Source organism: Aedes albopictus, chromosome 3 (assembly GCF_035046485.1).
Source record: "Aedes albopictus strain Foshan chromosome 3, AalbF5, whole genome shotgun sequence".
In the NCBI taxonomy this organism is placed as follows: Eukaryota; Metazoa; Arthropoda; class Insecta; order Diptera; family Culicidae; genus Aedes; species Aedes albopictus.
In genome coordinates this window covers 180,496,632-180,511,368 of record NC_085138.1, presented here as the reverse complement: position 1 = coordinate 180,511,368, position 14,737 = coordinate 180,496,632, and the positions used below count along the sequence as shown (strand labels likewise).

General features: G+C 42.3%; 1 protein-coding gene across 4 annotated transcripts; it reads left to right on the top strand.

The window, feature by feature from the left end:
• The first annotated feature begins 62 nt into the window (after nt 1–62).
• LOC134289628 (uncharacterized) lies at nt 63–12,590 on the top strand. Of its 4 annotated transcripts, none has more exons than XR_009998587.1 (3): nt 63–7,783; nt 7,851–7,917; nt 7,977–12,590. XR_009998587.1 is itself a non-coding variant. In XM_062855766.1 (3 exons), exon 3 carries the CDS (start codon nt 1,051–1,053, stop codon nt 7,330–7,332), a length of 6,282 nt encoding a protein of 2,093 aa, XP_062711750.1. In that variant the 5' UTR covers nt 63–480; nt 548–614; nt 674–1,050; the 3' UTR covers nt 7,333–12,590. The 4 variants fall into 4 exon arrangements, 1 of the variants encoding a protein (XP_062711750.1); XM_062855766.1 differs by having other exon boundaries at nt 63–480; nt 548–614; nt 674–12,590; XR_009998586.1 differs by having other exon boundaries at nt 7,851–12,590.
• Nucleotides 12,591–14,737: the final 2,147 nt, after the last annotated feature.

Below are 14,737 nucleotides of genomic sequence, written 5' to 3'. Positions count from 1 at the left end.
GAATCTCGATGAAGTCCTTCCAAGGTAATTGAATTATTTCTAGCAGTAGCGTCTCGTAACCTCTTGTTATTCAATATTGAATAGCGCACCTCATCCTGTATGATCACCTTGGCTGATCAAATTCTACAGACCGTTTGTCATACACATGTAGGTATCGATCTGTCGAAAACGCGTAAGTATGAATAGACATCGACCTTCAATAGAAAAAGTGACAACAACAGTGAATTACAGCACGCTATAGTGAATTCCCTTGCATCGAAAATCTAGTTTTTTTTGCCATTCGATTAGTTTTATAAAAGCCGTAGTTTGTTTAATATTGCGCTAGTAGATAACTTAGATACAACACTATTCAAGGCTGGTAAGCAAAAACTAATTTATATATGCAGAAAAATCAACTGAACTAGAATCTTCATCATTTAGGTTAGCTACAATCGGCACATATAAGAGCATACAGTTTTGCATCAAATGCGTTATTGATTGGTGAGAAAAATTGCAAATATACTTCACATTGCTTCTAAATGCCTCAAAATCAAATAATGAAATGTAGGTTCCACGACATCGGGCCGAGGTAAAGTTTGAGCTAAGAAAACGCTACCATCTGAGCTACATATATGGTGAGATAAGCCGATATTATTATACTCTCGTAGAAATGCGCTAACTGATACTATCATAGGCACTCGCATAGACCCGTAACAACCTCGAAAACATCCACCGTACGAGAGACTGATTGCTACCTAAGAGGAACTAAACGTGAGTTAAAAACCATAGCCGCATAACAAAAATATGTTGTTTAGGGGTTCGCCTAACGAATCCCACGGATCACTTCTGAAAAACTCTATAACTTAAAATATCGTGCCTTCTATTTCATAAGTTTTGTTTATATCTGTTCTCTATCAATATGTTGCCCGCAGGAAAATTATATTCTCCCAGAAACGAGCTGATTGTGTTTTTAATTCAGTGCCTGTAGGAGAATAACTTTTCGGAGATTGATTCCCGTTGAAACGACTTTCAACAGCATATAATTTTCGTTTATCGGACGAGTTGAGCGTGATGCCGAGTCGCGGGTGTATCAAGTCGGGTGCGAAGGGCGATAAAGGCGCGCGAAAAATGTCAGATGAAGGTGGTGCGGTTGGTGGTCAAAGTGCTGGTGGTGGTGAGATTCCAAATGTGGTAGTTGTGGACGAAACGTTGGAAGGACATTCGTGTAAGACGTGCAAAGAAGCGGACACCAAGACGATGGTTCAGTGTGACAAATGCGATGGGTGGTTTCATTTTTCCTGTGTGGGTGTTTCTGAAGATATTGCCGACAAGAGCTGGAGCTGTACAAACTGCGTTACCGCGACATGGATCCAGCGAACTAAGGCAGCTTTAGACAACGGCACCAAACAGGGCGATGACAACTTGGAGCGCAAGTCAACCAGGAGCCAGCCGATTGGCCACATCGTTACTAGCACACGCACCAATCTAGTGATTCCTCCAGGAAATGAAGTCCATAAAGCTGCTTCCGAGGATCTCGTCAGCAGCGTTCGAAAACCCTCTTCAAAAGTGGTGACCGCTCAAACGAAGGCCGACCAACAGAAGCAGTTGTCTAACAGAGATAATCGGGAAGCAGATCTTCCGGTCGAGGACGCAGCGAAAGCCTTATCAGAGGTTTCCTTTTCTTCGTCGCAGAAGTCAGCGGTTAGTCGTGCAAGGCTTCAGCTGATGCGGCTACAGGAGGAAAGGGAATTCCAGCAGCAGCAAGAAGAGCGCCGAAGAATCGCCGAAGAAAAAGCTACACAAGAACATCGAAAGTATCTGGAGGAGAAGTATCGGTTGCTCGAAGAGGCGTTGAGCGAGAGAAGTTCGAGGAGAAGTGAAAACGGATCGAAGAGCCGCAGTGAAGCTTCAAGCCGAGTGATCGACTGGGTACAGAAAACCAGTCAGATGCAGCAGATCGTACCAGATGTGAGTGGTCATAGTAGGGATAGACCACAACCCCCCGTTGACACCATGGAGCCAACGCAAACCACTGGGCGGTTCGTACAGCCACGAATTCGTTTCGAACCAAACGCCCATAATGGCTTCGCCAGTAATACACAAACTGGTCAACAATTCGACCTGCGTTCAAGGATGCAGCCGACTCACACAGCAGCAGCAACGACCGCAGCTGTGAGGCAGCCATCGCAGTCCAATCACTTCCGTCAGGGAGGAATGCCACCAAATCTTATCGGTGATCCGTTCACCTGGTCATCCAGACCCCCATTCAATTCCACTATATTTGATGGACAGGTCCTGGCTCCACCGGCCTGCTCTACCGGTGTCCACAATCAGAACCCTCGGAGTGGCCTCCAAGGCTTCCACGGACTGTCTCAGGAGGAGTCTCAGGATGAATTTCAGCTCTCTCGATCCCAAGTGGCAGCCAGACAAGCAGTACCGAGGGATTTGCCAACGTTTTCCGGTAACCCAGAAGAATGGCCGATATTTCTGTCGATGTACAACCGTACGACCACGATGTGCGGGTTCACCGAGGAGGAGAACCTAGTTCGACTGCAGAAGAGCCTGAAAGGCAAGGCCTATGAAGCGGTAAAAAGTCGTCTGATGTTCCCAGGAAACGTTTCAGGTATTCTGTCGACCCTGAAAATGCTGTTCGGGCAACCCGAAGTCATTATTCAGTCGCTAATTGAGAAAGTGAGCTCTCTACCGGCCATCAGGGAAGACAAGTTGGATGCGCTGGTTGACTTCGCCGTACATGTGCAGAACTTCTGTGCCACCGTAGACGCGTGTGGCCTGCAGGAGTATATGTACAACGTTACGTTGCTACATCAGTTAGTCAGCAAGCTTCCATCCTCGCTCAAACTTAATTGGGCCCAGCATCGTCTAACCGAACCCACGGCCAACCTGGCGACATTCAGCAATTGGATATACACCTTGGCAGAAGCGGCAAGCATCGTCACCTTCTCGCCACCGGTGCAGTATGAAAACCCTCCCCGAAATGAGGCTCGCGGTTCCAAAAAGGGAAATGCGTATCTCAACGCCCACTCTGACGCTTCTGAGGAGAGCAAGAATGCTTTGTCGAAGGAACATACTAAATCAGCGCCGGCAAAACAGATTTGTCCAATCTGTAAGGACACCTGCAAATCCGCCGACAAGTGTAAGCGCTTCGTCGAGTTATCCAGAGAATCACGTTGGGCTGCTATTAGGGAGTTTGGTCTGTGCAGAACCTGTCTGCGAATGCACAAGGGAAACTGCAACGCCAAACCGTGCGGTAAAAATGGGTGCACATATCGGCACCACGAGCTGCTGCATAACGATTCGAAGGAGAGGCCTCAGAATACCGCAACCACGGCTACAGCCGGAAACGAAAGCAAGCCATCAGCTACACCCTGCACAAATTCATCTGGATGCAATACTCATCAAACAGCCACCAACTCTGCGCTGTTTCGCTACCTCCCCGTCGTTCTGTACGGAAAAACGACTGTAGTTCACACGCACGCCTTCTTGGACGAGGGTTCCGAGCTTACCCTGCTTGATCAAGAGCTGGCTGATCTGCTAGAGCTGGATGGTGCCGAACGACCGCTATGCCTACGTTGGACGGGAGGAACGGAACGCTGTGAACCGGATTCCCGAGCATACAATCTTCAAATCGCTGGAGCTAAAGAGAGAAGTAAGCGGTTCGACATCAACGATGTACGAACGGTGAAAGAGCTTAAGCTACCATCGCAAACATTGGATATGAGCAAACTGTCCCAGGAGTATTCACATCTCCGAGATCTGCCGATCGACTCCTACCGAGATGTACGACCACGCATACTGATCGGAACTAAACACGCCCATCTTGGCCTCGTGTTGAAAAGTCGAGAGGGAGAATTCGGGCAGCCGATAGCAGTTAAGTCGCGGCTGGGCTGGACCATCTGTGGAGGACAAGTCAGTGATCGTGGAGCAAACCTTCACCACTACAGCTTCCACATCTGTCCGTGTAACACCGAAGCAGACAAGGACCTACACCAAGTAATGAAGGACTACTTTTCTCTCGACAGCCTAGGAGTCACCAAACCGGACAAGTTGCTGTTATCCGTCGAAGATGAACGGGCTCTCACGCTGTTACAGTCACTTACGCACCGCCGAGAGGATCGATACGAATCCGGCCTACTCTGGAGATATGACGATACCCGTCTACCGGATAGTCGATCCATGGCGCTGCAACGGTTCCAATGCCTGAAGAAGAGGATGGATAAAGAGCCAGAGCTGCGAACAACCATGCAGGGAAAAATCGACGAGTACCTGGCAAAAGGCTACATCAGGCTGCTCAGTGATGATGAAGTTAACCAGAAAGTACTGCGCCGGTGGTATCTACCGGTTTTCCCCGTAACCAATCCGAACAAACCCGGCAAAGTACGGGTAGTGTGGGACGCAGCGGCATGCGCCCACGGCACTTCGCTCAACTCGGCTCTTCTCAAAGGACCAGACCTACTTTGCTCCCTCCTCACAATTCTGCTCCAGTTTCGAGAACGTCGCATCGGACTCACCGGCGATATACGTGAAATGTTTCACCAGGTGTTGATCCGTGCCGAAGACCAATTTAGCCAGTGCTTCTACTGGGTGAACGAACGTGGAGAAACCGAGGTGTATGCCATGCAGGTTATGACCTTCGGAGCATGCTGCTCCCCAACAACTGCACAGTTCGTGAAGAACATAAATGCCGACCGTTTCGCATGCGATTATCCAGCAGCACATCGAGCCATCACGAAGTCCCACTATGTCGACGATATGCTGGTCAGCGTGGACTCTGAAGAGCAGGCCATCCAGCTGGCTAAGGATGTTAGACACGTCCACCAACAAGGCGGGTTCGAGATTCGGAACTGGATCAGTAACTCAAGTGTGGTACTGGCGGCGCTGCAAGGAGTGGATACCGATGAGAAATGTCTCGACCTGTCTTCCGAATTGGCCACAGAGAAGGTTTTAGGCATGTGGTGGAACACGACCGACGACGTCTTCACCTACAAAGTGGGATGGAACCGATACGATCCGGGTTTGCTAGGAGGTGAACGCAGGCCAACGAAACGGGAAGTTCTTCGCGTTTTGATGACCATCTTCGACCCGCTTGGTCTAATTTCCCACTTCCTGTCGTACCTAAAGATTCTGCTACAGCAAATCTGGCGATCCGGCGTACAGTGGGATGACGAAATCGATGATGACGCCTATGACAAATGGCTTACTTGGTTGAAGGTGTTGCCACGCGTCGAACATGTGCAGATTCCTCGGTGCTACAACTCCAAATACCTTACGAACGAAGCCGATGAAGTTCAGCTGCATACAATGGTGGATGCTAGCGAGAACGGTACGGCCGCCGTTTGTTACCTTCGTTTTGTCTACGAAGGATCCGCTTTCTGCTCCATAGTCGCAGCCAAAACTCGAGTTGCTCCGCTCAAGTTTACGTCGATACCACGACTGGAACTCGAAGCCGCTTTACTTGGCGCCCGACTGTCGCATACCGTCCAAAAGGCGCTAAGCTTCAAGATCCATCGGAAGCTGTACTGGTCAGATTCCAGAGATGTTCTCTGCTGGATCAACTCGGACCACCGGCGTTACAGTCAGTATGTAGGCCATAGGATTAGTGAAATACTGGAAACATCCGAAATGAACGAATGGCGATGGGTTCCGGGCAAGCAAAATCCTGCCGACGATGCCACCAAGTGGAATACTCTACCAGAACTGACATCTAAAGATAGGTGGTTCAAAGGTGCAGATTTTCTCTGGCGCCCTGAAGAGGACTGGCCGAAGTCGACTAACCGCAAGGATACGACCGATAACGAATTACGTCCGTCGCTTCTAGCACACCATGCTTCTTCGGAGCCAGTACTCCGACTCGACGATTTCTCGTCATGGGAGAGACTACGCAGAGCAGTCGCATTCGTTCACCGATTTGTCGATAACTGTCGCCAAAGACATCGAGGAATGGCGACGGCTACAGGCCCCCTAGCGACGAAGGAGCTGCTGACAGCTGAGCATTCCCTGATTCGACTTTGTCAACGGGAATCCTACCCTGACGAGATAGCGACGCTGCAAAATCCAAAGAGAACTACGGGTGTACCGAAATCCAGCTCCCTATACCAGCTGACACCCTGGCTGGACGATAACGGCATTATGCGCATGCGAACCCGTATAGGTGCATGTCACTACGCCACAGATGATTCCAAGAAACCAATCATCCTTCCACAAAAACACCAAACCACCCGTCTGATCGTTGCACATTACCACCGCAAATATCATCACCACAACCACGAAACGGTGATAAATGAAATTCGACAAAAATTTCGCATTCCCCGCTTGCGTGTGTGCTACCAACAAGTGCGCAAGAACTGCCAGCAATGCAAGAACCAGCACGCAGTTCCAAATCCACCGTTCATGGCCGATCTTCCACCCGCTCGCCTTGCAGCGTTTTCACGACCGTTCACGCACGTCGGAGTCGACTACTTCGGTCCGATAGAGGTCAGCGTCGGCAGAAGAGTAGAAAAGCGGTGGGTCATGCTCGCCACCTGTTTGACCATCCGAGCGATCCACTTGGAGGTCGTGCACTCCCTCAATACGAGTTCCTGCGTCATGGCCCTTCGCAACTTCATAGCACGTCGTGGCACCCCTCAGAAAGTCTACAGTGATCGTGGAACGAACTTTGTGGGCGCGGATCGCGAGTTACGGCGACTAAACAAAGAGATTATCCAGGACGATTTCATGAGAGAACTAGGGAGTTCTGGATTCGAGTGGATCTTCAACCCGCCTCTTGCCCCACACATGGGTGGAAGTTGGGAGCGGCTGATTCGTACCGTGAAGAACAACCTGATGCTGGTGTGCTCGACGAAAAGACCCTCCGACGAAATTCTCCGAAATGTGCTGACCGAAGTTGAGAATATTGTAAACTCAAGACCTTTATCCCATGTTCCGATAGATGACGATTCGGCTCCAGCACTAACACCGAACCATTTTTTGCTTGGCTCGTCCGGTGGGTTGAAGCCGTTGAGCAACCTCGACGACAGCGGTGCAGCCTTAAAGCAGAACTGGCTAACGTCCCAAGTTTTAGCAAATCAGTACTGGAAACGTTGGGTATCGGACTACCTTCCAGAGATCACCCGCAGGTCCAAGTGGTTTCAACAGGTGAAACCAATTACTGTCGGTGATATAGTCGTCATTGCTGATCCAAAGATGCCCCGTAACTATTGGCCGAAGGGAAAAATCATCGGCACAAGAGTCAGCGCAGATGGCCAGGTCCGATCGGCGACTGTCAGAACATCTAGTGGTGTCTACGATCGCCCGGCGACGAAGTTGGCGATTCTGGACGTTCGGTGCGGCGGATAGTAAGTCGATTTACGATCGTCGTACCCGGGGGGAGTGTTATTCAATATTGAATAGCGCACCTCATCCTGTATGATCACCTTGGCTGATCAAATTCTACAGACCGTTTGTCATACACATGTAGGTATCGATCTGTCGAAAACGCGTAAGTATGAATAGACATCGACCTTCAATAGAAAAAGTGACAACAACAGTGAATTACAGCACGCTATAGTGAATTCCCTTGCATCGAAAATCTAGTTTTTTTTTGCCATTCGATTAGTTTTATAAAAGCCGTAGTTTGTTTAATATTGCGCTAGTAGATAACTTAGATACAACACTATTCAAGGCTGGTAAGCAAAAACTAATTTATATATGCAGAAAAATCAACTGAACTAGAATCTTCATCATTTAGGTTAGCTACAATCGGCACATATAAGAGCATACAGTTTTGCATCAAATGCGTTATTGATTGGTGAGAAAAATTGCAAATATACTTCACATTGCTTCTAAATGCCTCAAAATCAAATAATGAAATGTAGGTTCCACGACATCGGGCCGAGGTAAAGTTTGAGCTAAGAAAACGCTACCATCTGAGCTACATATATGGTGAGATAAGCCGATATTATTATACTCTCGTAGAAATGCGCTAACTGATACTATCATAGGCACTCGCATAGACCCGTAACAACCTCGAAAACATCCACCGTACGAGAGACTGATTGCTACCTAAGAGGAACTAAACGTGAGTTAAAAACCATAGCCGCATAACAAAAATATGTTGTTTAGGGGTTCGCCTAACGAATCCCACGGATCACTTCTGAAAAACTCTATAACTTAAAATATCGTGCCTTCTATTTCATAAGTTTTGTTTATATCTGTTCTCTATCAATATGTTGCCCGCAGGAAAATTATATTCTCCCAGAAACGAGCTGATTGTGTTTTTAATTCAGTGCCTGTAGGAGAATAACTTTTCGGAGATTGATTCCCGTTGAAACGACTTTCAACACCTCTCTTTATACCTCTTCAACGACTCTAAATTTGGAATTTGCGGAGAATTCAGGATCTGAATCAAATTAAAAATGGACGGAAACGACAATTCTCGTTATTTTCTACAAACTACGAGCTAATTTGATGACAAAATTCAAGAGTTTACTTTCGTTGGACAGGTAGGTTTGAGGTTAGGAAATCACCACCAGAAAATTTTAGATAGACGTTTTTCCAAGACTTTCACTAGATTTCTAAAAAAATTCTAGCAATACACCCGGCTGCTTTGTTTTCAAAACTTTGGCATACACTGATAATATTTTTGATAAATTCCTTCCAGGCACTCCTGTCAATTCGGGAGGAGTTGTGTGTTCACGTTCACCTGATTTCGAGATCATTGTTAGATTCCTTCTCTGGTATTAAGCAAAGCCACAGAAATATTATTAAGATTTCTTCTGATTTTTTTAGCGCATTCATTGATGATACATTGCAGATGCCTTGTAGGGTCAGTACTTGTGAACATCCATTACGAGTTCTTGGAAAAAATATGATATTTATTAGGAAAGTTTTGGCAGACTTGTTCCATGATTCTTCGCGAATATCTGAGATGGTTTTTGCTGGATTAAATGTTAACTCGCCAGCTGGAACAATGGAAATATTACTCTCAATCCCTTGGAGCACCATACAATAGTTCAGTTGTTCTAATTAAGTCGAATAATTTTCCATGAACTATTTCATGAATTTAAATTTAAACTTTAACATGCACTTTTCTGAAGCGTTGCGGTGCACTTGTCATGGCTTCGCGGTGCACCAAGTGCACCGCGGTGCACGATCTGAAAACCGCTGATTTAGAGTAACCATAAGCAAATTGAACAGTTCAGACTGGGCAACAGGTTGTAAACTAAGGATGTGTATTTACAGTTTTTTGTTCTCTTAAAAACTCAATTATATTGAAACGTTTTATATGCAAGCATCATTAGATTTCCCAGGATGTAAACTGTGTAGTCAATGCTGATATTTCTACTCTGGAGCATCGCTGATAGATCGTATTTAAGATTCTGAGATATTTTAGCAGCCACGAGACTTCTTGCTTTTGCTAGAGTTAGTGACAGTCTGGTTTACATAATATATGGAACAAGTGAGCATATTCCACATTTTCAAAAAACTGTCACGTTTTAGCGTCAGTCATTGATAATATTTAAACAAGAAAACAGATGGAAAATCTATTTTGGAGAATACGCCTTCACAACAAAACACCTAAATATTACAAACTTCTATAAAGAGGGGACTACTGCGGCATTGAGTATAAACATTTTACCAATTTTCTAATTATATGTATCAATCTAACATTTGTTTCTGAAGATCTTTATTGTATTGGTTGAATTTATCATCAATATAGACTGTTTCAGAAATTATAAATACACTTTGTTTATTAAATTAAATGAACTGTTCTAATGATTTTTACCAACTTCTTTCAGAGTATAGCATATTGTACTCCATATTTTTATATTTCCTTTCAGTTGTCTTGATATTTTAAAGAACAGTCGAGTTCTCTAACAAATAACTCAATTTTTCAAATTTGCATTTACACAAAGGTGTTTTTTAATGATGTCAACATTATTTATCACTAAATACCAAAAATTATCTCAATTTTTATCACATTCGCTTTCTCAAAAAGTTGTCTAAGAAATGCCTTGATCAAAATTTGAGAAAAATCGATAAAGGCATTTCTACAACATTTTTTCGGAGATCAAGTTTCTTATTTTTTAAGGTTTTCTACGGAACATAAGAACTACGACACAGTTTCTTAGCTTTCCTGAACGCATTTAATCTAAACAAACTTATTTTTTCAGCTCATTCGATCCTCCAGATGGCAAAGCTTGTCATACCATAAAAACGAATGCAGTAAGCAGTAATTAAGACATTCGTTTGGTTAACGTTTGTTGCTACTGGTGTTGTTGAGAAATTTGAAACAAAAAAATGTATTGGGAAGGCCCGTTATGGTGGTTCTTGATCAAATATTCTAGTAAAAATTACTCTTACCAATCGAGAAATATCTTTTATTATCGATACAGAAATTTTTATTGTGTTTGGAAATTAAATATTTTATCAGTGAGATTTTTTTCTTTTCTACTATGCTACAGTTTTTGACCACTTTGTGCAACTTCAAATTTTAATCATCTAGTTTACAGAGCCCTATTTTTTAACTTTTACCAGAAACATCAACAAAATTGGTATTATTTGCTTCGATAGCATGTTTACTATAAGAGCTAGAAGAAACTTTTTTGAATATTGTGCTCAAACTGAAATGGCAGTTAATCGTTAGTGTATTAATAATTTCTGAAACAGTCTATAGCAAATGTTTGGATGCTTATGACCCACAATGAAATCCATAATATGTCATTCAGAATATTTACTGTTATACAATGAATCAATAGCCTCAATACTTCATGATACAAATAAAAAAGTTATATGAGAAATTGCATCCCTTAATACCCCACCAGTTTATGAAACTAGTCTTCTTTCACAAAAATTGTCGGTGCTCGAAAACCACCTTAGTAAAGTCAAATATTTTACCCTCGTTTCGTTTGAAATAAGTTCTAGAACACCTTACGATTACTCACATATTTTTCCTAATAATCTTTCTGGCCTTACAAATGAATGTTTCAATGGTAGCGAAATTGAGAAAAAGCAATGCCATTCAATTTTTGATGTCTAGTGTCCAGTTAAAAACTTATTTTTATGAGTGGTTATCTTTATAGTATATGTACCTTTATTTCTAACACACATCTGAAGCGAATTTGGTATGATTAAATCAATGTTTAACGGTTTGGCGACTTTTCAAATTAGTATGTGAAGATGAATCCCTTAACACCCCATGAGTTCTTAACACCCCATTTTACGGTACCTTCATTTCGGTGCCGCAGTCGGGTGTCAGCTGGCTTTGTTGCATTCAATAAATCAATAAATATAAAAAAGGGTCAAATCAATGTCGTCTGACACGATGACATTTGTCTAATTTTAAATTCTCGCATGGATTTCAACCAATTCCGATTATGAATAGTAATATTAGTTTATTCTTGCTTGTTGAATAGAATACGACACACATATGGCGAACACAGCTCTCATTAGGGAAGAAGACAGGAATAAAAAAAGCCGAACCGTCTTCCAACGGCGCAATCATAGACATGTGCATTCGTTTAACATTTTTGTTTCGTACGGTAGTTTGATTGCTTGTGTCTCGAATGTCGGAGACAGAGGCAGCCAATTACATTAGTTTACAGCATTTTTGAACTCGGTAAGCTGATAATCATTTTTGGTGTAGAACCATGCCCTGAGTTCAAAAACGCGAAGGAAAAAAAATACAGTAGATTGGACATTTTTTCGACTTTCCATACAAGGTTGATGATTTAAAATCGATTTTTGTTCTATTTTTAAGCAACGTCGTTCACTTCACACATTTAATTCTCCGTAATCAATGCTCCGATTGAGCTGAATTTTTTACTGTAACTCGCCTACATATGATATGTCAAATAAATGTTTAGAAAGAATTTTTAAATTGTTATTTTCTTATTGAAAAAAATACATTTCTTCATATATTTTTGGAAATTTAGCTAAAATTTAAGGAGATCGTCCATAAAACTCGTCAATATCTTGAATTTCATCAATCTGACGCAAAACCTGCATTCAGATGATCGAATGGTATTGTATTCAGCTTTCAATTTATGGAAAAAGATTTGAAATTGGTTGTACAAAATGCAAGATATTTGAATTTTAGTAAATTCCAAATTTTTAAAAGTTGTAAAACTCGATATTGAGCTAAAACTCAAAAACTGCTCTACTTAAAAATTGTTGAAGCACGGTTTCGAAATCAGTGCTAAATTGTACCGTAAACCAGGGTCAAATTGATCAGCGGGGTGAAATTGATCACTCGGGGTACTACATTGTAATTCCATACTAGGAACTCTTAAGCGTCGTAATGATCTCAAACTTTTTACGCCATCTGATTCGTAGATGTCTAGAGATGAGTGTAGACTTTTAATTTTTTTAGAAAAAAGTTAGTTTTGCCTTATTTTTTCAAGGAATTTGCAATGTATTTCTCATTTGACTGAAATCATTGCTGCTAAACAATCAAATGCTAATAAGACTTCCCGTGAATTCTCTGTTTTAACATTTTTGTGGAGCCTTGGTTGGGATGTTGAGCAGCTAGTCGGAACATTAAATTATTATAAAAAATTCATTTGTTGAAGAAAAAGTCATTTATTGTATTATAAATCACTTATTTCAAATGAAATTGCCTACCCGAGCAAAGTTTCATAACAACCGGATAACATTCTGTGTTATCTGATATCAAAAATAATTAACTAAATGTGTTCTCATTGTGGTTGAATAAGCAGGCAACATAACAAATATGATAACAACCAAGTATACCCGTGATACCAATAAAATATCTCATTATGTTATCATCAAAGGCACCCTGATAACAACTTCTGTAAATCTATCAATTTTATCCAATTGAAAACTTATTTTGTTATCAGAAAGATATTTGCAACGGTCATTGATAACTAACTTCCGTTGTTGTTGTTGACGATGATGCCCCCAGTTTGACAGTTAATGGTAACATGAACTACCAAGTTGATAACACAAAATTGTAAAATGAGTTCTGGAGCGAACACTAGTTATCAGTTTGTTACTGCTCAGTTATTGTACTTTGCTCGGGTACCTTTAGGCTTTTAAGGGGAAATTTCGAAATTTAATTTTGCGTTTAAAGTATTAAATTCACTAGTTGTAAGATTTTAGACGCGTTATTCGGTTTTAGAAGAGCAAAATTAAGCGGCGAAGGGAATTTTCCTTTACAACCGATGCTTAATTGTATACTGATCAATTTCGCCCAAAAGTGGCAATTCCAATATTTTGATATTTGAAGTTATTTAAGTTAAAGTTTAAATTTGTTAAACAAAATTCTGTCACATGGTTCCATGGAGATCCATTGGGTACTGGTTTTACAGATTTTTTTTTTGGAATATTTGAACAGGCACTGATGTTATCCGCAAAAGTTGATTTAAAGTGATCAATTTGACCCCGGATTACGGTACTTCAAAAATTTTGATCGTTGACACAAGTTCATGGCTTTCGTTTTATTTTGTAAACTAGTGTTTTCGACGACAAGGTGTCAATGACTATGATCTCTAACAAGACTGATCAGGGTGCATCTGGCCATCTCCCCAAATATTGCATGAGCCTCAGTAAAATCGATTACCGAAGCTACCGAATTAGTTATGCTGTTCTAGTTTCATCAAAAATGTACCGAACAAGCAATTCAGAATTGAGTGTGAAAATTAGCCCATACTTCAAACGTTTGTTTTATATGCAGATGGTCATGGGTTCGATCCCAGCCCCGGCACTTTCGTCAGTTGTTCTTTCCCATGTATGTAGTATTTTCTGGTATTGCTTCATTTTAAAGCCGAAAACTCAATAAAAAAGTGGCCATTTTGAGCCGGCTGTTCGAGCCCGTTTGAAGATGATCACCAATATTAACATCTTTTCTCGATCAGCCTAGATAGCTGTGTAGTGCCGGCAGCGATTGTCTCAATTGGCTAAGAATAACACTACGGACCGCCTGTTCCGGTGGTAAGAGTCCACCAACAGGTGACCCCTGATTCATGGTTTGATGCGGCTTTATGCTTACCGTACCTAGGAATGAATGGCTAGGGGGGGGGGGGGGGGGGTTCCTAATAAAAACCTAACCGCTAACGGAGCCTGTGGAGTACCAGAGCGCCCTCCACAGTATGTTGCTCTTACTGCGCTAACCGGAGCAATGGTGCAGTGGATCTTGTGTTTCTCCGAGACAATCAGCTGCCCTTCTTAAGTCTCAAATTTGAGGCAAAATAAGGGCGGGATTATTCAAATGATGTAAATTAGCTTACATTACCACCTATATGGGTTCGCTTAAGGCGTTTTCGCCTTTGGCGTTTTTCAATTGACACCGATTTGGTTTGTCGTTGATGTTTCCTTTTTGTGTTGTGATTGTGAGGAGTGTAATCCTGTCTAGTTTGGGTAGTGGCTACGGCTAGGAAACCTCAGATCAATTATCAGCGTAAAAAGCGTGCGTAGCCCAAGTGGCTCTACTTCAAAAAGTTCATTTTCGTTGGGTAATTTCTGTATAGTTTACCCTGTGAACCCAGTTTTGCTTCTTTCATTATAAATGAAGTGTCGTGCCTCGAGCATGCTATATCTTAGTATGTTTCAACCATTCCTTATGGATGCCTTCAAGCAAGCTCCTGTATTCAGCATCTTTTCGCTGATATTTGGCAGTATTGCTACGATGGTTATATCATCTGAAATAGCTCAAACATTAATTTGAGATGCTTCAGTTTGATGGATTACTTATTTATTTATTTATTTATTTATTTATTTATTTATTTATTTATTTATTTATTTA

Excerpts from the sequence above, each read along its gene's own strand:
- LOC134289628 (XM_062855766.1), top strand. The coding sequence starts at position 1,051 with ATGCCGAGTCGCGGGTGTATCAAGTCGGGTGCGAAGGGCGATAAAGGC.